The sequence below is a fragment of the Sprattus sprattus genome, assembly GCF_963457725.1.
Source record: "Sprattus sprattus genome assembly, chromosome: 3".
Classification (NCBI taxonomy): Eukaryota; Metazoa; Chordata; class Actinopteri; order Clupeiformes; family Clupeidae; genus Sprattus; species Sprattus sprattus.
Window position 1 is genome coordinate 54145600 of NC_137922.1, and position 25212 is coordinate 54170811.

The 25212-nt window shown below is 43.5% G+C and overlaps 1 protein-coding gene across 1 annotated transcript; it reads left to right on the forward strand.

The window, feature by feature from the left end:
- Positions 1–265: 265 nt before the first annotated feature.
- Positions 266–19489, forward strand: htr2ab (5-hydroxytryptamine (serotonin) receptor 2A-b; the record flags this gene model as incomplete). The annotated part of the gene is made up of 7 exons (XM_080835576.1): positions 266–689; positions 8506–8706; positions 9267–10084; positions 15247–15313; positions 16185–16307; positions 16661–16728; positions 19268–19489. The coding sequence occupies 7 exons, from the start codon at positions 266–268 to the stop codon at positions 19487–19489; spliced, it is 1923 nt and encodes a 640-aa protein (XP_080691702.1).
- Between the last annotated feature and the right edge of the window lie 5723 nt (positions 19490–25212).

Sequence of the window (25212 nt, forward strand, 5' to 3'; positions counted from 1 at the left end):
ATTACAACGGTTACGACTACACAAAGCTTGCATCGCCTGAAGCTGCAAAGAGAGAAGCTGTCGCCCTGAAAGGACTTCCTTCTCGTACGGCTCTTCGTCACTACAACAAGTGATGATTCCTTGTCAGCCACTCTCATGTATGTGGGCAGTCATGATTGTGGATAACAGCACAACCTGGATGGAAATTCCAATGGGGAAAAAGGATCATGCATCATCACCACGATGTCTGGTTGCCATATAATGTCTATCCAATGATTCTGGTGCAATGAGGGTTGAAGGCTTTGCCATGATGTCACACAAGAACAACCAATCAAGATTGATGTCCTCATTCTTCTCTGCCATGACATCACCCCCTTTTGGCTCTGAAGTCTTGTCCTCTGAGGCAGAGGTGGTTCTGGGATATGTATTCCACAACGAGTCTGTGGAGTGCAACAGGACATCAGACATGAACAAAACGTCAGGGTCAGGGTGTGTTGCCTCGGCGACCGAAACGCCGAAGAACTGGGTGGCGCTGCTGATCCTGGTGGCCATCATCATCACCGTCACGGGCAACATACTGGTCATCATGGCTGTCACGCTGGAGAGGAAGCTGCACAACGCCACCAACTACTTCCTGATGTCGTTGGCCGCTGCGGACCTGCTGCTAGGCCTCCTGGTTATGCCCATTGCCATGGTCAACATCCTGTATGGTGGGTTCAGAGTGTGTGTTTGTGTGTGTCTAAGAGGTGTGTGTGTGTGTGTGTGTGTGTGTTTTTGTGTGTCTCAGAGGTGTGTGTGTGTTTGTGTGTGTGTGTGTGCGTGTTTGTGTACATGCGTATCAGAGATGTGTGTGTTTGTGTGGGTCTCAGAGGTGTGTGTGTTTGTGTGTCTCAGAGGTGTGTGTGTGTTTGTGTGCGTGTGTGTGTATGCGTATCAGAGATGTGTGTGTTTGTGTGTGTGTCTCAGAGGTGTTTGTGTGCATGCGTATCAGAGATGTGTGTGTTTGTGTGTGTCTCAGAGGTGTGTGTGTTTGTGTGTATCAGAGATGTGTGTGTTTGTGTGTATCAGAGGTGTGTGTGTTTGTATGTATCAGAGATGTGTGTGTTTGTGTGTGTGTCTCAGAGGTGTGGTGTAAGTAAACAAAAGGTAAAGAGAAATGCTGTGTGCCCTGGAAGTGTGCACAATAGTGGAGAAGGTGGTGTGGTGAAAGAATCCCTTGATCAAAACCAGTCTCTGATATGAAAACATTGTATGTCGAAATTTCTATTTCATGACAGAAATGTTCAAAACATGAACCTGAAAATACGTCTAGGCAAAACAATTGTCAAAACAAGACAGGCAGGCTGCCAATATGTATGTGTGTTCTATTGGACATCTTGGATCAGTTCATTCTGCCATAGCTTTGAGTGTGTGTGTGTGTGTTTGAGTGACTCAGGCTTACACATCTCAGACACTGACTATGTAGGAGAACACCCTTTGTTATTCTGTGCGCACAAAACAATGAAAGAAGATATGGCGCAGCTCCATGGTGAAGTGCTTTTAGCACAATCATATCTACAGTCTTTTCATGCTATTACAATACCTGCAATTTTGAGGGGACATTACATTTGAAAGGGAACATACATGTACAGGGAATCAATGAGTATCAGTAATTAGTAATTATTAGTAAGTAATAATTATAAGTTGTAATTTAAACCATCCAGGGGTTTCAGGTCAGTATACATTTGGTTTCAGTTGTTTTAATAAAGTAAAAAAGTATCTTTCATTATTTATTATAAATAATACAAATAATAATAATAATAATAATAATTAAGAAACAAGCTTATCCAAACAGAACCAAACATGTAGATAAATCAAGTGTATTTGAAATTTTCTTCAAGGCAGGTCAAATCCTTACAGCGGGCAAATCCAGAAATAGAGTTGTATTACAATGTCTATTTGAAAGAACAACCATCCGGTAGGCTTATTATTTTACTTTTTTACCCACCGCTTCACAAAACAGTACCCTTCCATTCTTGACACGTATGTCCTTCCTCGAGGCTCTCTTGTGTACAATATGTAGTACCCTATATGGAGCTGAGAATATAGCTTTTCGTCACAGCGTCACAAGAATGTCAACCCACAATGCAGCTGACTCTGTTTTGGGTTCCAAAGTGAAGCTGACTCTGTTATGGGTTCTGTTCCAGCTCACTGTGGTGTCCTGGCCAGTGTTATGGTGATTGAGAACGGTACTGTCTTGCCAGAGTCTGTGGCTATCTGTGGTGTCCAGGGCAGTGATGTGTTGATTGAGATGGTACTGTCTTGCCAGAGTCTGTGGCTATCTGTGGTGTCCAGGGCAGTGATGTGTTGATTGAGATGGTACTGTCTTGCCAGAGTCTGTGGTGGCCTGGGCAGTGATTGTGATGGTACTGACAAGCGAGCAAAGAAAATCAGCAGCGTCCTGTGGTCAGTCACCTGCTGAGTGACCGCCAGTGTTCCCTCTCACTGCGGTAGATAGAGCGGTAGGCATCCTCCTGAGAAACAGGCGATGAATCATCCTGTTTGTCAGCCCTGTTTTACCCAGAGCCTGTCTTATGAAGGGCTGTCAGATTCTGTTAAACCTCTATTCGAGGCTCCCTCTTTTCTTTCTCGCTTTAACTTTTCTTATTTTCTTTCGTTCTTTCTTTCTCTTGTTTCTTTTGAGACTGTTTTATGGTCTGGACCACAGTCCCTGCTGCACAGTTCATTTGCATGCGACAGGGTGACTCACATCAAACCTGCTTAGTGTGTCTCCAGAGGAACTCTTGGGATGGAGTCTGGAATATTCATCCTCACTTGCACAGATCCTTCTGTGTTTGGGCTCCACGAGGCAAACTGCCACGCACACTAAATGGCTTTGGAAGTCAGGCACACATGTTTACTTCAGTTAATCTGCAGTTGTCCCATAATTTATGTTGAAACTAATGTTATTGAAGTGTCAGCTGCTGTCCAATAACAGGGAGACAGAGATACTTCTAGGAATACTTTTAAAGAATAGCTTAAATGTAATACCATATCAAGTCCTCTGCATGCTTTCGATTCACACATTATACTTTTGATTAATTTATATTACACAAAGGTTACTCCATAGAAATATATCAACCTCAAATTCTTGCATATGTCCAATGGCTTTATGTGTCATTTTGAATGATGAATGATGATGACGATGTGATGATAATACTGTATTGTCAGACAAGTCTGAAAATTCTCTTGCACCTTAGCAGCTCCTACAACCAACCACCTGAAAAGTGACAGTGTACAGGTTAATTGTGTTATCAATTAAAGTAACACTATGCAACAATTAGACACTTTTTGAGATATGTTTTTACAGGCAACTAGTTCTGGTACCATCCTCAAAATCATTTTGATATAGCATATAGTCATGTGAAGGACAGAAAATCACCTGTGTCTTCCCCACTAGCCATCCAGGATATGCCCTGTTTAGTTCTGTGTAACGGGCTGGTACACTGTGCAACAATGGAAGAAAAGCTTTCACAAGCATGCCATTGCCAGCTATACTGCCAAAATACACCAGTTAGTGTGTTGGCAAACTTCTATCAGTGTCAACTAGGCTGTTGGTAGTGTTTGCAAGGTTTTTTCATGCATTTTAGGTAGTTAGCTTACTAGCTTTGGAGCAGAACTCCTTATTGCTGCTTTAACACATCATTAATACATTTTTATCAGTAACCAAGTAAAACCTCACTAATACATGCCATATGTGTTGGTACGGTGGTCAGGTAATACCAGACGACTTCTCGGAGACCTCACTGCCCTTCCGCCATCTGTGCATGGCAATGCTCGTCATGGTGCTCCATCACTCCAATGCCACGGCAACCACTTGGTACCTGTTGCTATGTCTCGTCGTTGCCATGTCCTGTCACTACGTCTCACGTGGCTTAATGCTGACCAGGGGTGGGTCGACTGGTCAAAGGTTGGTGAAGAGGCTGACGGTCATTCAGATTAAAAGATTACTCCCAGTAGTTAAAGGTGCATTAAGGATTAATAGCTATTCGCTAAAGGTATGCTAGCAGCTAAAACTAACGAAATTTCTTGAAATGTGCTGACTTTGACATTATGACAAACTAATTACTCAACGACTGTCCTTACACAGTCAAACATCAATCATGTGCAACACAAGACTAAGCAAGACGGCAAATAAGCTACTTACTAGATCGGCAGAAGGTAATCAAAGTCAGGTCGGGGGCATCGGCAGGCAAAACTACAGAACGCAGTTATATGCCTATCGACCCTGCTATGCCATTGGCACGGACGCAATTCTCCATATTAAAAGTCATTGTAGCGCCCCAATTTTTTTTAAGCTGTTATTTTAAGGTTAAACTACTTATCCTAACCCTAATCCTGAAGCATAATTGTTGCATATTGTACCTTTAATTGGGCTTGGCAAAGCAACACAGCCTGCCGTCACCAGGTTTAGGCAGCAGATGAGCGTCACAGTGACAGGTAACAGATCATTAGCATCACAGTGACAGGTAACAGGTGCTGAATTGGACAGACAGACTGGGCACTCAAGGTGGACCACATCAAACATAACAGGTGGCCGGAAATATCAATGATTAAAATTCAAACAGAAGTTATTCAGATGGTGAGGATTCATTAGAAGATGTGATGACGGATGGAATACATCCTCTGCAGATTTCAACTCCTATACAAAATGTCCTACATAATTTGAGAATGAAAATAAAAAGGCACTTCCCTTTTCCAACTTTTGTTTCCTGACTGGCTGATGTACAGCCTAGTGTTTTGTTACTGAACTCCATTCCTGACGCCAATTGCCGTTCTTCCCACATACTACCTGGGAAAAGGCAGTAATACAGTGGGGAAAATAAGTATTTGAACCCGTGGCGATTTCACAAGTTTGGCCACTTGCAAAGAAATGTGTGAAATGTTATAAAAAATTAAAAATAAAGTCATAAATGTTATAAAATGCAGTTTTCTGAATTTTTTTGTTTATATTCTGTTTCTCACTGTTAAAATACACCTACCAATACAATTATAGATCACACATTTCTTTGCAAGTGGCCAAACGAAATTGGTAGGGGTTCAAATACTTATTTTCCCCACTGTATGTGATTTCCCACAAAGAGCTCCTCACATTGCCTCATCCACTAGCCTGCCTGTCAACAGCCTCCGCCACAGACCACGGGTGGTGGGCTCCGGTGACGCACTCATGAGCACATTAGCCTGGTGGCCGCCTGTGTGGCACTGTTAATGCCACTCCACTCTTATCTCCCTGCCGCAATGTCCACCTGCAGTCCATATCCAAACCGCTCAGAAAGGCAAGCTTTCAACTCAGGCTGCCACAGGCTGCCATTCATCACAGGAATATGCTGCTAGCCCAATGCCCAGTCCGACCCCCCCCCCACACACACACGCATACATACAGTACATCACCCACTCATTCTTCCAGGAGAGAGGCCTATTAGATGGAGAGAGAGGGAGAAAGAGAGAGAGTATGTACAAATGGTTGACTTACAAACAAGGATTCATATGATACAGCATCAGCCAAGTCAGGAGACCCCTTCCAACAAGTTGGCGGAAGTGTGGGCATCGTAATTGGGTTGTGGTGTATAATTAGCCACTGACGACTCTCGGCGTGTAATGAGAGCACACTCGGCCGTCTGGCGTGTCTGGAATTGGTAGCGTGTCGGGCGGGCGCGCAGTGATTTCCTCATGCGAGATGAAGAATCCCCTTGCTCGCCTCCATCTGCGGCTTTGATGCTGAATTAATTACTCGGTAATGATGCAGCCTGAGCGGTGATCGGACCTAAGGGTTGAGGTGATGCTTCCTGATTGGGGCCAGAGAGGCTAAGACTGGAGCTAGACTCGGAGAGGGTCATGCTTTCATGACGGAGAAATAAGCAATAGGTTTTGTATGCAGAGGTCTAATTCTGTATCAGCCACAGCTGGGTGATAAGGTGAAGCTACAAAGAGCCCCGGTGTAAAAGACGTATGATGAGGTGCTGCATGTACATCTCTCTCGCTCTCTTTCTCTGTTGCCCAGCAACGTTTTCTGCCTCTCAAGATATTTTTTGACATTTCCCTTTTCTGTCGAAGGAAATGATCAAAAGTGTGAATCTCGGCATCACTTTTTTTCCAATAACGTGAAAGTCTCACACTCTCGGATGAAACAAACAGAAACTCACTCTGTCACACTCACACATGCAAACACAAACCCACTCTCACACTCATACAGAGAGAGAGAGAGAGAGAGAGAGAGAGAGAGAGAGAGAGAGAGAGAGAGAGCATGCACACACTTGAATGCTCCTACTGTCATCCATCATTCACTCTTTCTCTGCTCATCAGTCAGTTGTTTTATTTCCTGTCCTGTACTGATCATCCAATTCTATGCAGTGAGGTGCCTACTGTCAACCGACAGGTGGTCTGTACAACCAAAAACATTTATTCATTTATTTAGTTCCTTTCCAAATTCCAACGCAACAGAAGGCTAGGCAAGGCTTTTGGAATAACACATAAGGAAAAATATTTATAGCACTTCTGTGCATATTACATCAGTACATTACTATTACATTATTATGGTGTTCCTTCGTGTTAAGGGACGTTGCCAAGAAGAGTGTTCTAGATTTGTAATGATCCGCTAAAGTCTGTTGGCCCCACTTCCATGTGTGAGCATGTAGTTAAGATCCTCCTGGCAGGGGAAGGCAGGATAGCATCAGTCATGTAGAAAGCCCCTCTTGGGCAGAAGCTGCCTGTGAGTGAGGCGTGTTATGCCCCGCTCGTTTGGCTATGGAGAAGATGCCCTGAGGTGCGAAAGCTCTTTGGCTATGAAGAACTCTCATGGACGCTCTGATGTTCTCTGCATAAGCATCTAAATGATCCCTGATGGTTGGGGTGATGGCAACTGTCTTCTGCAAAAGAAAGCCAGAGTCAATAATGGGTCAACCACAGTGTTTAAGCTAATCAAATTAGCAAACTGACTGATAGCTAGTACTGAATCAACACAAAAAAAAGACCGGTTTCATGGACACTCTGTTGTTCTATAATCAGCATCTAGGTATCTTTTACAGCCCGGTCCGACTGAATCGATTCGAATCCAACGGATCAATCACCAAACATCCGACGAGTGTGCAGTTGTGCGGGGGGTGTGGACAACAAATTGCTTAGATTTCCAGGCTGTGGTAGAGAGGCTGTTGTGAATTTGTTCCCGGTGCACCTGCGGTCTGTTCATCTTTTATTCTCTCTCCAGTATCTCAGTTATCTCGGCTCCTGCGTCACAACCCCTCAGAGCCGCTGAGATACCATCACACTCTCATATCTTTGACTACAAACAAGTGAGCATCATTTTTCATGATGCAATAACATTATGTAACACAGTCACCATAATTGGACTCTGAAGCAGGGGGGAACGAGGAACAAATTACACATACAGCAATCGAGATTGAAATTGAGAAGACATCCCCCCCCCACACACACACACACACACCGCCAGTCCACTGCCTGCCTTCACGACACGTCCGCAGACCTTAGTGGCGGTGTGTGTGTCTCTCTGGGTCAGAATGAGATGGCTGCATCTTTACTGATGGGACGTAATAAGCTTGGTAGCTGCACACAGCAAACGATCGGCTCATCCCTCGAGCCAAGAGTTCACCGAGCACGGCACAACACTGTCTGTTCTAGCACTTCACTTTACAATTTACAGAAAAAAGAAAACATCGAGGGAACCCGTGATGGAAAACAATAATACTCTGTGTTTTAAAAACCTTTGCTTTTACTCCCAAAGTGAAATGAAAGCCTTCTCTTGTGTGTGCACTGAATATTTGGTATTTTACTGTTAGGACCAACACTTTAATCCTGTCTGAACCAGAAATGAGTTTCAGGCTCATGTTGGGGCTCTGGAACCTTCCTATGAGTTCTTATTCTTCACTACAGTATTGCTACACTTACATCCAACGTACAAAAAATGCACAGGACAGGTCCCTCTGATGGCATATTTACATATGCTGGAGTCACACATACCTAGCTGTCACTCTGTTTGCACAACAGTAATCTTTCAGATACGCTAGACCTGGATGTCTAGTCCAGCGTGAACTGTTTATTTGAACAATTTAATTAGTGTATATTCTCAGGAGACATGCAGAGATCTTCCTATCTCTTCCGTCATCCCATGCATTTTATCCTTGACACACCCTACCGTCAAACTCTATAATTCTTAACAGCATGCAGACTTTCATTAATTGATAGATCTATTCCTTGCCTATGGTAACATTTGGGGAAAAAATAACACCTTTACCCATTGTAATACTTAATCGTTACCTAGTGGACTTGCTGCAGTTTTACTCAAGCTTTGTAACCACTGAGGTTCATGGCTTTTCATAAATAATGAATTGAACATTTTAACTAAACAGCAATTCAGTACTTCATCTACAAACCATAGAATTAAACGTAGCCTAGTTAATGGTTTAACAATGGCATTCATGGTTTGGTTGACTAATGTGAAAAAAATAAAACTACTAATAATCTGTTTTGCAGATTACAGCTGGCCCCTCCCCTCGGCTCTCTGTCCAATCTGGATCTTTCTGGATGTCCTGCTGTCGACAGCCTCCATCATGCACCTGTGTGCCATCTCTCTGGACCGCTACATCGGCATCCGCAATCCCATCCACCACAGCCGCTCCAACTCCAGAACCAAAGCCCGCATCAAGATCAGCGCCGCATGGACAATTTCTGTGGGTGAGTGCCAAAGTCCAGTGTTGGTGTTAGAATCCAATTCTACTGCAATCTAAACATCAGGTCAGGTACTCTAAACAACACAATTAAGTGACTGAAGAGTAAACATTGTTCCTGTTACTGTTATGTCTAAGTCACAAGCAGAAGACCAGTGCCATTAGCAAACCAATTCGCAAGCAATCTTTCGCGATAAATCAAAAGCTATTTCTGAACACAGATCCAAAATGGTGTTTGTTAGGTCTATATAAGGAGAAATTCACATTGCATGATACTGGTCTGAAGGCTAACACTAACTAAATGAATCGTGATTTACAACGAGTAAATAGAACCCGAAGAATCGTTTATCACAACTAAACCACCCACTCATCTTATGTTCAAGATATGATGTGTGAAGTACTGGGCCAGAAATACCTAGAGTAGAACCTGAAGAATTATTTATCACCACTATATCACCGATTCATCAAGAGATTATGGCTGAAGTACTGGACCTGAAATACCTGAGTATTATTGACTCTTTTATTCATCCCCTTGCTCCCCCTTCTACCCTCTGTCTTTTTCTGCAGTTATCTCCTTACCCATCCCAGTACTCGGACTGCGGAACCAATCCAAGTTCTTCCACGGCAGAAGCTGCCAGATGATGGACGGCAGCTTCGTCCTCATTGGCTCCTTCGTGGCGTTCTTCATCCCCCTCACCATCATGCTGGTCACGTACTTCCTGACCATCAGCGCCCTGCAGACCGAGGCCACTCTTTGTTTGGACCAGCTGGTGCCCCGCCCCAAGTGGTCGTCCGCCCTGGGGTTCCTCCCCCGCGGCTCGCTCTCCTCCGAGCGCCTATTCCTCCAGCGCTCGCTCAGCCGCGACGGCACCGATGCCACCGTCCCCATGGCGAGCGGGGTTGCCCCATTTGGCCGGCGCACCATGCAGTCCATCAGCAACGAGCAGAAGGCCTCCAAGGTCCTGGGCATCGTCTTCTTCCTGTTCGTGGCCATGTGGTGCCCGTTTTTTGTGACCAACGTGTTGGCTGTGGTATGCAACTCCACGATGTGCCCCCAAAGCCTCATTGAGGTGCTGCTGAACATCTTTGTGTGGGTGGGCTACATGTCGTCGGCCGTCAACCCCCTGGTCTACACGCTCTTCAACAAGACGTACCGCGCCGCCTTCGCCCGCTACGTGTGCTGCCGTTGCAGGGAGGGGAGGAGGCCGCTGCAGTTCATGCTGGTGAACACCATCCCCCCACTAGCCTTCAGCTCCTCGCGGATACACCTGAGGGGCGACGGGGCGCTCAGGAGGGCCACAGAGACCAGTGACCTTGGAGGATCTATAGGAATGAATGCACTACACTCCCCTAAATCCCACACTGGGTATGAAACAGAAGAGAGTGTAAGCCATGTTTAGTAAATTGGCGGTTGGTCCAAAGGATACATGCTGTATTTGTCCTGCAAGAGGGGAGATCACCGTAGGTTACAGTGACTGAAATTTAACATGATTTGATTTTCGTTATCATAAAATACATGATGTACATAATGTCTACACAATGTATCGTTTTTTTTTATGTGTTGTGTGTTTTATCTTATTTTTCTAAAGCCGCCTCGGATGGTTTTGTTAAGGTTTCACAGCCATGATGAAGTATTTAATTGTATAGGCTAACACATGCCTTGGGAAAAATGAGACTGAATACATTTAAGAAAGTTGTTCTGAGGTGATAGCATAGCCTACTCTCCTCTAGATAGGTCTGATGTGATTTTTTTCAGCCAATGAAAACTGCCAAGCTTTGCTCTCTGTGGGAGAGACTTCATGGCATAATAAGCATGGCTCTCAAGTAAGGTATTTATTATTTTAATCAAGAAGGCCTCTCCTCTTTACTTTTAGAGGGGGGAGAGAAGGGGGATCATAAATGCTCTGTTGCAGCGTCCAGTATCATTAGTGTTGTTATTCTGAGACGACACCAACGGTAGGAGCCTGCTCTCTGTATAATTGTTCCTATGGGACTCGTGAGTTTACCTGCATCTAATCTAATTGGACGGAAAATGGGTGACGTGAAGCTTCTCTCAAGACCTAAAAAATGACTGACCTTGAACTCTCCTATCTAGCCAACGGCGGGTTGATTTATGGGGTTTGTTAGTCACATATGCTAGTTTGAAACCAGCCTCTGGTGTTTTGGGTATCCAGTTTGAATTGATCCGCAAACCTTTCATACTTTGCATCGAGCTTTCTCCAAACCAGTGTTCAGTTTTTGAACACGAAACTTGTGTAATGGACTAGGCCTACTATGAGTAAATCCTTGTTATTAGCCTTTAAAGCCAGGTTGCGTCTTAGCCTACTTTATGGTTTTGTGACAGACTAATGTAATGTGCTGTTGCTGAATTTGCCGGCGATGCATTCTTGTGTATCTCTGCGACCTGATAACTGTTTCTTACAGGACCATAAAAATGCTTGATGCCAAAACACAGACTCATGGATGGGGCAAAGGAGAGACTTATTTCACCACAGTACGTCTCACAACATTGGCTCTGTAATGGCTGTATAGAAACAACGTATAAATGTCAGATTATTAAAGAGATATGTTGTGTGCCTGTGTATGCTTGGACTTCTGCCATTACACTCTCAGCAGTCAGACTAAACACCAAACAATCAGCTTTTAACTCTCACTTGATTAGGCCATACCATCTGGTAGTCTAAAAATATAGAGTTCTGCTATGCAAATACCCCCAGAGAATGTGTCAATTTAAATAATCTTCAAAATTGGCATCAACATGCCACCCAGTGGTCATGTTAAGAACTATTCTGGGGTCCACAATAAAGTCACCAATAATTACTTGCGAGATGGTTGATTTTGTTACAGAGAAGAACAAGAACACTGCACTAATTACTTGCGAGATGGTTGATTTTGTTACAGAGAAGAACAGGAACACTGCACTAATTGCATGCGGGATGGATGATTTTGTTACAGAGAAGAACAAGAAAACTGCACTAGTGGTATTCACTGAATTAAGTGACTGTCTGTGACTGCATCGACTTGTGTTCGTTGCCTTACTTGTATAGATAGTTGCCTTGTCAGATGACGGTATTGATTCGTATATGTTTTCTCATGTAAAAGAAAAAGTGTCGTCGCGAACAGGATTCGAACCTGTGCAGGGAAACCCCTTTGGATTTCGAGTCCAACCCTTAATCTCGGCCATACCTTCCAGGGAATGGACTGCAAAACAGTCCCTAACACGATCCGAACAGGTCCTAACAAATCCCACCCAAGTCCTAACAAATCCTACCCAAGTCCGAACAACTCCTAACATACATCCGAACGCTGATAACAAAGAGGGGCAAAAGAGCCTATAAGCAATGATTACTTGCGAGACTGTTGCTTTCGGTACAGAGAAGAAGAAGAACCCTGCATTGCGCACGCGCTCTTGCAGTCACGGTGGCCGTACCTGGAGGCGAATGGACTGCAAAGCCGTTCCTATCACGATCTAATACAGTCCTATACAGTCCTATCACGATCCTATACAATCCAGACAACGCTAACATCGATCCGAACACGGAGAACAATGGGGGGGACAAAGAGCCAATCAGTTGTTAAGAAAACGACTCCTCACAGGCGCACAGGTTTCTGGTTGGTGAGTGGGAGTGGCCGTTACTACGGCAATCTCGCAGCTGATTGGATATTTTACGAGAGTTTGAAGACACCGCAGCCAGAGGTTTATCATTCTGAGGCAATCTAATTTCAAAGATAGCAGGCACCGTCGTTCGAGATATTTAACGTAAGTAATCAATCAACAAATGAATTCATTAAACAAATGTTGACTTATTTGTTAAGATCGTAATTCATGTTTGGGCATGTTTTAGTCCGGCTAATGCTAGTTCACATTAACGTTCACGTAACTTTATCGTCGAACTTTACCATTTTCCCAGGCTAAAGTTATTCAATATGATTACAGTGTGCCATCGTAACTGATGGACTAATGTTTACGTGTAGTAGCCTATGTTGTTTTTATCGTTTACATTATACTGGGGAAATGGTATGGTTAAGTGAACTGCCGACTTACCATTACCGTTCACGTAACTTTATCGTCGAACTTCAGCATTTTCCCAGGCTAAAGTTATTCAAAATAATTACGATGTGTCATCGTAACCGATGGATTAATGTTTACGTGTAGTAGTCTATGTTGTTTTTGTCGTTTACATTATACTGGGGAAATGGTATGGTTACGTGAGCTGCCGAGATACCATTACCGTTCAGGTAACTTTATCGTCGAACTTTAGCATTTTCCCAGAATAAAGTTATTCAAAATAATGACGGTGTGTCATCGTAACCGATGGATTCATGTTTACGTGTAGTAGCCTATGTTGTTTTTGTCGTTTACATTATACTGGGGAAAGGGTTTCGTTTAAGCTAGGGATACAGTTACGTGAACTGCTGAGGTAACGTAGATATTCAAGAGTGTGTACTCTCTTGGTATCATCTTGGTGTCGTTAGCTGCACCGTGCCCTTCCAGATGGCCTACTCTCTTTCTTCCTTTCTTTCTTCCTTAAACGTTCGTTTGGAAGATGTTGAAAAATCACTGTGTGTGTGTGGATTAAATGTGTGATGTGGGTGTCAATGGGTATGGATTCACAGCTGCGATGGCCGAGTGGTTAAGGCGTTGGACTTGAAATCCAATGGGGTCTCCCCGCGCAGGTTCGAACCCTGCTCACAGCGTTCCTTCTTGAACCCTGTCGTCCTAAATACAAAGAGTCTTGTAAACCTCCCCTCACCCTAGCTTGGTGACACCAGCCTATGTATTAAATGGAGTCACAGGCTGTTAATGGCCAGGCTACCCTCACCCAGCCACCACTGCCAAAGGTACAAGTTTAGGAGAGCATCAAGTCAAGGTTTACCTCACACAACTGACTGTAACAGTCAGGAAATAAAACTTAGAGGCCATCAGAGACTATGTCCAGATAATTTGCACCTATAAGCTGCTGTAGAAAGCACGACCATGGCGTATTTGATGCTGTCTGGTGGTGCTCCGGCGTAGTTGATGATGCCTGGCAGTCTGCAACCTGCAAACACCACACCACTGATAACCACAGTTACCAAAACCCTTTCACTGTCTGGCCACACAAGTACATGACTGAAACCAACAAACTTCCTGGACAGCTGCTGGCACCAAAAAGCTGATGCTAACTGGCTGAAGCTAACCCTCCAAATACTGACCCCCTGAGTACACTCCCCAATACCCAGTCTGGATCTAACATGCAGTTTTCCTCAAAAAATGCTTGTCCGTGTACCAGGATGGCCGAGAGGTTAAGGCGTTGGACTTAAGCGCCAATGGACATATGTCCTTGTGGGTTCGAACCCCACTCCTGGTAGAAGACTTACCAAGCCCTGAAAGGAAGCCAAAATAACACCCTACATTTCTCATCGCCTTTCATCCAGGTCAAGAAGCCCATGCTATTGTTTCAGTTGTGACGACTGACCGTTTGGATTTAAAATCGTTTCAGTGGCCGATGTCATGCTAGCTACTTCAACCCAAGAAGGACGAAAGGAACTGCCGACATCTTGGTTCTGACCTTTGCATTTAACTTACACTTTTGTCCAAAGCGACTCTTGCATAGATATTCAACTCCCCAACACCCAGTCTAAGTCTAACATGTAGTTATCTCAATTCAATTCCATCTTATTTAAATAGCACCAAAACAATAAAATTGTCTCAAGGCGCTTGGCTCACTCAGACAACTCTAGAGATGAATTAATCAAATCACATCATTGTACCAGGATGTCCGAGAGATTAAGGCGTTGGACTTAAGATCCAATGGACACATCTCCTCGTGGGTTCGAACCCCTCTCCTGGTAGAAGTTTTACCACGTCCTAAAAGGAAGCACAAATAACACCCTACATTTGTTATGGCTTTTCATCCAGGTCAAGACACCCATGCTTTGGTTGCAGCTGTAATGACTGGCCATTTGATTTTAAAATCCCATTCGTCTCAATGGCCAATGCTATGCAACACAAAAAGTATGAAACTACCTGGCGACCACTTGGTTCATAGTACTCAGTTTTGCAACAAAATTATGAAGAGCCAATCACCTGATCTGAAAACGCCCCAGACCTGATAACCACAGTATCCAAAACACTACACTGATTGGCCACATAAGCACATGACTGACTCCCCTATGGTAAACAAACGTGTGTACCAAGAAGGCAGAGATGGTTAACGTGTTGGACTTGAGATCCAATGGACAAATGTCTTTGTGGGTTTGAGCCCCACTCCTGGTAGAAGTCCAGGTAAACAAATGTTAACACATTATTTGCTGAAACTCTGTTAACTACAATTAATGGTTAAGAGGGTTGGGTTTGAAGTGCACAACAACCTACACACACACAGAGCACTTCCCTAAAGGCTCAGTACTTTGACCAGACTCCTGTTTCCTCTAAGTAGGCGTCACACTGACTAAGGAGCTCTGCACATACGGACAGACACACCAGCACAGAGTGACCTTGGCAATGGCTGTCCTAATAAAGTAGATGTGTTAGTTTTACAGTAACTTTAGACAATCCCTAAAGAAAGGCCCGGCGATAAGCAGCATCAGCTACAGCAGCATGAAGATCGTCATCTTCCTCTTTGTCTCAGGTGAGTGAGGTCATGTTAGTTTGTGTTGTGGGGCCTACGGTCTTGCCAATAAAATATATCATCTTCCGCTTTGTCTCACGTGAGAAAGGTCGTATTAATTTGCTAATGCAGTAAAATTATTATGAAAATATCTCTTAGTAATCTATTCTCTCTGAAGTGAGGATGACCACTTTAAAAAAAGGAAGTGTGACATCAGCGAGGAGTGCAAGCTTCCTGTGTGGTTTGATCATTGTGTCACAGCTGACTGACAGGAAATGTTGTAATTCAGCAAAGCGCAGACAGACGAGCATGCAGAAACCTTCCCCCACCCCCAGTTCCGTTGTTGGTCTGGAAAGTGGTTCCTCACATAGTTGTGACGTTGTAGTCGTTTCAATCCAACCAATGAAATGCTATATGCTCAGTGTGTGCCTGTTCATCAAGATGCATAACACCCAAATGTTGAACTTAAAATTATCTGTCACACACATAAAAACTTAATTTAAATGTATTTCATTGGAATTACATAATTATGTCAGTTTGACAGAGGTGCATACATACATTAAGTAATTTGAAAGAGAAATGCAGTGTTGTTACTTGACACATTTTGTAAACTTGGAAACATTGTACACATTACAATCAAGTACACTGAATACATCTTTTTTTAGATTCTTTTTTGTTTGTAACAAATGACCTACATAAAATAGTTTGAAAAAGCTGTAAAGTATGCAGTATACAAGTATCCTCTCTCCCCTCTCCCCTCTCCCCAAAGTACATGAAACTGCAAATATTTGAAACTGCTGTATGTGAGTTATATTATCATCATACATTTCCCCTCTCTCTCCCTCTCCCCTCCCTCTCTCTCTCTCTCTCTCTCCCTCTCCCCCTGTGTCAGCTGTGCGCTGGGTAGGCTGTGTTCAGACGCTGGAGGGCTCTGTAGGAGAGGCTGTGGCCATCACGCTTGAATATCCTGATTACATTGACGTCACGTCAGTGGTTCTGATGAAACTGTACTCTAGTAAGATTGTCACCATCATTGAGTCACACCAGAGAGATTTGACTATTGGGAGATTCTCACTGTATCATGACTCAGAAATCAGATTAATTACTGCGACCATACACTATCTAAGCAGAGAGGATGCTGGGATATACAGATGTGGAACTGCTGGATATAGAGATGACGATGATCATTACACCGAAATCAACCTGAAGGTGAAACATGGTGAGTTACTTTCAATAAGAAACATCTAGGGCTGTGAGTCTTTATTTCCCAAACTTACACAAATGATCAGTAGGTATCACCCCCCCTCCCACACACACACATACCTTGACCCCTCACTGTCCGTTTATCCTCCCCCCTCACTCCTTCAGCTCCTCCCACCTCCAAACCTCCACTGACTACAGGAAATACATCAGCCCGGAAAATAAGCCCGGACAGGGCAAGCAGCATCCTGGCGCGAAGCGTTCTATACATTTTTACACGGCTACTTGCCAAAACGAAAACATACTTAACACATTGTGTCTTTTAACAATGTATTTGTTACCATTCGTAGTGTTAAAAAGCAGAGAAAGAACACAGCTGCTCAACTGTCAGCTGAAACTCCATTGAGCTGGGTTGATAAATTACCGGACTACTTGCGGAGTGCTACGAAAGACGTGAATCCGAGGCAAAAAGGCCACTCTCCTTGACAGCGGTCAATTATGCATAGCAACGGTCAAAAATGGAAAAATAATTGACCACAGAACATTGGGAAGCCCCATTCAAGTGAATGGAGCATTCTACAGCATTAAGAAGAGCCGTGTACTAAGTGGTGTTGTTTTTATAACTAACTGTATTGTTTTTTTAGAACTTTTGTATACCCCTATATTGAATAATTACGCATATTCTGACACACTTATCTCATTAAAGCTTTAGAGAACAGTAAGTCACTCGCAAATTCACATGTTTGTCTTTTTTACCTCTTCCTGCCACTGCTCTGAGGGCCTCATTTACTAATCATTGGTTATATACTCCTATCCAAATACACAACAGCACTAGGGCAGAACTCAATTGCACGACTTGAACAAAGGTGTAAAGAATAAGCAGTAACTTTTACTAGCAGAGTTCGGTACACGGATAGACAGTCAAAAGAGTCAAACAAATCCAACAAGGAGATGGCGGCGACAGGGTTCGGTGTGGGTCAGGTCAAGGCCTCGGAACACAGGCAGTTTGAAGATCATGCTCATGAATCATGCTGCCATAACTATAGAAAATCCACTGTAGCAAATCTGCTCTGGCACTCAAAATACTGTAAACTAAAGACCACAAACATCTTGAAGCACTAAAACTGCATATATTAGGTGTTGCCATATGCTCTATTTGTGATTAGTTTAGCGTTGCATTGTAAAATAAAAACTGAAGTGTCACCTCTTAACAGTATGTATTGTAATGCTGTCTACTGATGTCCTTGCAGGGCAGACTATCCATGGAGGACTTGTAGCTGCTGTGCTGGTTACTATCCTGTTGGTGTTAACCGTCATAGCCATCATACTGATGAAGATCAGAGCCAAGGGGAAAGCGGGTAACACACACACACAAACAGAGAGAGACACACAAATACACACACACACACACATACACACACTCCCACACACAGAAAGAGCAAGAGACACAAATTCATACAGAGAGAGAGAGAGAGAGAGAGAGAGAGTGAGAGAGAGAGACAAATAGAGATTACAATTTTCCAATTTTAGTTAGCGGAACCTAAAAAAAAATCGTGCATTGAAGATGAGTGTCAGAAGAGACTTACAACTAAAAACCATGTTTTTTTCCCATCATCAGCACCACAATCAACACAAAGGAATCAAAGTTATTCTGAAGAGGTATGAAGATGTGTGTTTGTGTGTGTGTGTGTGTGTGTGTGTGTGTGTGTGTGTGTGTGTGTGTGTGTGTGTGTGAGTGTGCGTGTGTGTGTGAGAGAGAGAGAGAGTGAATCTGTACAAACTAATGGTGCATTCCATTTACCTCGGAAGTCGGAACCAAATTCCAGTAAACAAGTCGGAAAACCAATGCAATACCCATTGTTGTTGTAACCAATTGTTTACATATATTAGCAATACCAGTTGGTAACAATGAATGATGCTGTATTTTGCACATTCAAACATTGTAGACAATGAGACAAATAAGACGGCAGTGCTAATAAAGTTGATGGGCAGCCATCTTGGATTCCATTGTGGGGGTTGGTGACGGCCGTCCAGGTTCGGAATTCCGACTTCAGGGGGTGTTCCTGTTAAAACTTCCGACTTTGAACTGGGAAATTCCAACTTATGAGTACAACTGGAAAGCACCAAAATGCCTGCGGTGTGCAGTGATGTGAGTCTGGTCTCTTCCTGCGTAAGAGAACGGTGTTTATTCAGAGATAAAGGACAGTGACAGCAGTGCAGACAAACTCCAAACTCCTTCATCTCTAAGCAATCAAAGTAAGCAGCAGGACAGTTTGCCTCAATTGGCATCAATAAATGTGACTTGATTAGAGTGGTATCTTATACGTCTACTTGTAAAACAATTTTTTCATCATCAGCTCCGCAACCAAAACAAAGGAATCAGAGTATTTCTGAAGAGGTATGAAGTTGTGTGTGTGTGTGTGTGTGTTTGTGTGAGTAGAGAGAGAGAGAATCTGTTCAACCAGAACCAGTCAAGGTAATCCAGGTTGTAGTCCAGGAGTATCCTTGTTGATGATAGCGGTGTGTGTGTGTGTTAGTCCTGAATTTATTTTTCACACCGCGTTTTTCCACTGATGTGCAGTGATGTGAGTCTGGTCTCTTTCTGCCTAGGAGAACGGTGTTTATTCAGAGATAAAGGATTTAGACAGCAGTGCAGACAAACTCCAAACTCCTCCATCTCCAAGCAATCAAAGTCAGCATCAGGACCGTTTGCCTTTAACCAGCTTATACACCACAGTCAACCTGTGCCCAAACCTGCTCCCTGCTTCTACCCAGGCAGCCAATCGGATTTCTGGAACTACCATCGAAATCAATGACACCAAACAGAATTCTGAAATCGATGACACCTACAATCTTGCAACCAATCCCATACCTCCTACAGACATGCCAGCAGCAGCCAATCAGAATGATGAAATCGATGACATCTACCATCTTGCAACCAATCCCATATCACCTACAGACATGCCGGCAGCCAATCAGCAGCTTGACTCTGACTGAGGTATCAGCACTAACCCAACATTAGCCTATGAGCTGCCGGATTTCCTCATCAGTCCTGACCAATCAGCTCTCACTATCAAACGACTGGCATTCATAATCCTGCCTCCTGTGACCTGCCTACTGGCCCTTCTCCACCATGTCTTATGTAACAAGTGATGTGAACAAACGTCAACGACAAACATCGATCCCATTTTCATTAACGAGGCTATCCTAACGAGCAGGGAGCACCAAGCAGTGATGTGTCACAATGCGCTGTTAAACAACGTTTTTGACCCAAGCAATTTCTTTACTTCACAAGCTGTCTTTCTCGCGGACTAATTGTCTAAAGTTTCAAGACGTTCCATGGCATGATGTGGAACAGTGTGGACAGCACGGATGTGTGGTGATGCGCTGCAACAGCGGTCGCCTGCAGGAAGGTAATGGTGTCAGGTTCTCTACTGTGGTACTACCCAGTGGTGTAGTCCAGGGTATACACAGGTATATCGAGTATACCCACTTATTTTTCAGTCAGCATTGCGTATACCCACTTCTCAGAACAGGGAGTTTATCCTGTTCTGTACGGGCTGCTTAAAAAAATTGCCAAATTAAGAGTATACCCACTTCCCCAGGGACCACTACACCCCTGATACTACCAGAGCGGTGTCAGGTTCTCTACTCTGGTACTGCTGAGCGGGGTCAGGTTCTCTACTCTGGTACTGCTGAGCGGGGTCAGGTTCTCTACTCTGGTACTGCTGAGCGGTGTCAGGTTCTCTACTCTGGTACTGCTGAGCGGTGTCAGGTTCTCTACTCTGGTACTGCTGAGCGGTGTCAGGTTCTCTACTCTGGTACTGCTGAGCGGTGTCAGGTTCTCTACTCTGGTACTGCTGAGCGGGGTCAGGTTCTCTACTCTGGTACTGCTGAGCGGTGTCAGGTTCTCTACTCTGGTACTGCTGAGCGGTGTCAGGTTCTCTACTCTGGTACTGGCCAACCAGGGAACGTTCCCCAAAAAAGACTTAATGGATGAGACTGCACTTGACGGTCTTTGTCAATACCACTCGTACCACGTTGAGAGACAATAGGTCCTCCTTATTTGTACTTTTTATTTTATCGTTATTGAAATAATGCTCTTAATTCAACCTTTATTTAAATGTCGGTACTTTTTTCTTACATTTTTATTTAATCATAATTGCATATCTAGATCTACAGACCCATTGCCACAATGTGTTCACAACTGTTAACATAACCATATGGGCCTAACTTATTAATTACTGGGCCTTGTAAGTATTGAGTGCATTGTATTGCTTTTACATGTTGAAGTGGCTGAGAAGATTTGATATGCGCCTGTGTGTGTGTGTGTGTGTGTGTGTGTGTGTGTGTTTGTGTGTGTGTGTCATACATAACGTATCATAGCATTGTTTAAATAACAAACACACACAGATACACACACACGCACAATGTATTTTGTAAATAATTGTTTTGTCACCCAAACTTATGTTGTGTCTCTATCTTCAGGATACTGTCCCACAAGATGCTCCAATATGTGTACATATACAAAACAATAACAAATGAATTTCAGTGCACACATGGCATCTTTTTGACAAATGTTTGCCTTAATAATTAATGCCAAATAATTAGCAGTGCTGCCCATTAAAATGTTTAACAATGTGTTAGTATTAGTCTTCTACATATGGATACGGTCTTGCCACCAAAATATTGAAGTAAATATTTATGAATAAATCACTTAATATTTATCTTTGTTTAGGCTTTGTACATGTGTTTGTATTGAAAAGTAAAAACCATTAAAGTGCATTTGTAACCATTGATGTGTGGAGTTCACTACAGTGGACAGTTGTGTATCCTGCTCAAAATTGTAAAAGCTCTTTTGTTTGTGAAGTGTAGTTTGGAGATTTGGCATTGAGATGGGCAGTAAAGACGGACAGGAAGGAGTGGGAGAGGGAACTGACCGAGCACACACACACACACACACACATGCACACACACACACACACACACACACACACACACACACACACACACACACACACACACACACACACACACACACACACACATGCCCCCAGACACACACACACACACACACACACACACGCACACATTGAGATGAGCCGTAGAGATGAACAGGGAGGAGCGGGAGAGGGAACTGACCAAGAACCGGAATCGCTGGGACCCCAGCTCCCCGACATTAAAATATTGAGTTGAAACAGGAAGTGCTCTGAAACTGAAACTGAAACTAGCCAATAGTTTCATCCCACAGTCATATTTGACTAACCAAGAGCTGTCCCATAACATGAACATAAAGTCACACTTTATTTAGATGGTCCCCTAAAGACCATCAACAGATGTGCAGATTGTAAACAAATGATCTGTTGGAAATACAATTAATGGTTAGGGTTAGGGGTTGGGTTTGGTTATGGTGATGTTCAGTGAACAATTAGAAAGACTGAATTTAAAGGTAGCCTATCCAAATATAGTGTTACCAACATAAAAGTGCACAACAACCTTTGCATACTTGCACACACATACACACACACACGCACATACACACACACATGCACACACACACACCTGCACATACACACACACACACACACAAACACACACACACATGCACATGCACATACACACGCACACGAACACCCACACGCACACGCTCATGCACATGCACATGCACACACGCACACTTGAACACCACACACACACACACACACATGCACATACACACACACAGTAGGCAAACACAATGAGGCACTGCTCAATGTGACTCACATAAAGAAAAATTGTATACGCATGTGTTGTGTATGAGGTGGAGTCAACAGTTTCCACCAAAGCTGTTATCTTGGGCTGAACCAAACACAAAAGAAGCCTTGAGGGTCAGCACTCAGACCACACTGCTGTTTGCTCAAAGAAGACATCACACTGACTGAGGAGGAAGCAGATCTGCACACACAGATACAGACCAGCACAGAGTGACCTTGGCTTCTGCAGTCCTAATAAAGTAGATGTGTTAGTCTTACAGTAACTTTAGACAATTCCTAAAGAAAGGCCCAGCGATAAACTTCTTATTCTACAGCAGCATGAAGATCTTCATCTCCATCATCTTGCTCTTTGTCTCAGGTGAGTGAGGTCGTGTTAGTTTGTGTCGTGGGGGCCTACTGTCTTCCCACCAAAATACATCATCTTCCTCTTTGTCACAAGTGAGCGAGGTCGTTTTAATTTGCTAATGCAGTCAAATTATTATGAAAATACCTCTTACTAATCTACTGTAACTGAGGTGGGGATGACTGCTTTAAAAACAGGAAGTGTGACAGCAGCAAGGAGTGTTCTTAACTTCTCCTTTTGCGCCATTTTAGCCACTTGTGCACTTTACTATTAGTCATCTAGATACCTCAACCCTTGATACGTTGAAAAAAAGGGAGCATAGAAAAAATGGTTGTCAAATGTATTAAGTCACATTACATCAGGCGTGCCTCTCTTTAAAACGTGATGTCATTATGTTGAATGTAATAATTCTGACACCACGTTCAAAGGGTCAACAATGAAGTAGCAAACAGGGTAAGTAAATGATCACATGGTCAATCAGAGACCTGGAGAACCGTGCTGACGTAACTTCCTTGTTAAATAGATTCCAATCACCTGTTGCAAGAACGCGGAAATAATCAAGCTTACCTGTTAGGGTTTTTATTGTGTTGGTTGTTCTAAAATACAATTGGGGATATGAGTTGTACCTTTATGCTGAAAGATTCATTCATTCATTTTAGATCAGTTTGAATGAGTAACTGAATTAATAACTTGCACCTGACAGATAAATTGTGATGCTCAGGTCCACTGTTGCCTCTGATGAAAAAACGAACAAGAGAAGTATTACTCTGTAAGTGTGTGTGTGTGCGTGTATGTGTGTTTGTGTGTGTGTGTGTGTAGACATGGCTATGATTCGTTTCAAACCAAAGGCAGTGATGTAAGTCTCAAGGTGTCTGGCTTATCAACTGGGCTAGACACACTGCAGCAGAGCTTTTACACTGTATAATACAGTGGGTAGCTGTCCTGACTCCGCACAGGACCGAATGGTTCTACTGAGATCGTACAGTAGCCCGGCACTCGGTCCCTGAACCAGTTAAATCTAAAATGCTGTTAAGCCCTGTGGCAGCACTGCAGCCTCTGAGCTATTCTGAAGAACTAGTTACATGTTCTGTCTATGGAATTCTCCAAAATTTAGAAAATGGCTGTGATTTATTCACACATAATTTCCACAATAATTAGGATTACCAAACATCCACATGTGGTATTCTCTCTCCCTCTATCTCCCTTCTCCACTCTCCCCAAAGTACATGAAACTGTAAATGTTTGAAACTGCTGTATGTGAGATATATTACCATCATACATTTCCCCCTTCGCTCTCTCTCCCCATGTGTCAGCTGTTAGCTGGGTAATCTGTGTTCAGACACTGGAGGGTTCTGTTGGGGGAGCTGTGGACATCACGTGTGGATATTTGTATGGCATTGAGGTTGAGACAGTGCTTCTGAAGAAAATGAGGTCTAGGAACAGTGTCACCATCATTATCTCACATGAGAAAGATCAAACGGTTACCAGTGGGAGATTCTCACTGTATCATGACTCGGCAACCAGAGTCATTACTGCAACCATACACAATCTGATCAGAGAGGATGCTGGGATATACAGATGTGGAAATTATGGATATAGAAATGAAGATTACCATTACACAGAAATCAACCTGGCGGTGAAACCTGGTGAGATACTTTTAATAAGATACATCGAGGGCTGTAACTCTATATTCCCCAAACTCCCACAAATGATCAGAAGATACCCCCCATGACCCCCCACCCCTATGTTTCTCTTCACTCCTTCAGCTCCTCCCACCTCCAAACCTCCACCGACTACAGGAAGTACATCAGCACACAGCACCCCTACAGGTAGGTGTAGGAAGTACATCAGCACACAGCACCCCTACAGGTAGGTGTAGGAAGTACATTAGCTCACAGCACCCACTACAGGTAGGTGTAGGAAGATCAGCACACAGCACCCCTACAGGTAACTCAGTCCCTATGGCATGGTTTGCCTACAATGTTGTAAGGAGTTTTGTAAAGAGCGATATCTGTCTGCCATGGCTCTCCACTCCATCCTTAGCATGTGGCGCACACACACACACACACACACACACTCTCTAGGCTCTCCACTCCATCCTTAGCATGTGGCGCGCACACACACACACACACACACACACACACACACACACACATTCTCTCTAGGCTCTCCACTGCATCCTTAGTGTGTAGTGCATTCACAGTGTTTGAAGACAGGTTTTGACAGTGTGATTCTGATGGTCATAAACTGAAGATATTCAACATGTTAAAAAATGTATCACATGAAGTGTACAACATCTCCTAGGAACCTGCAAATCTGAACTCACCATTGTTGGTATCTAACGCTCAAAGGTTCACACACACAAACACACACACAGACACACAAGAACACACACTAATTTGTTAAATTACTGTCTTATTTACAGGCTTTACACTCCAACCCAAATACCAAGCAGCACCAGGAATGGAGTCAACATCTGTGTATGGGAACACAAATACAGCAGATTCAGGTAAAGAAGCAGGCTGAGGAATGTGCTGTAACACTTCATAATGAGGGTACAATTCATTTATTCATATTTATATACTTAACTAATGCCTCAGGTAACACTTTATTTTAAGGGGTAT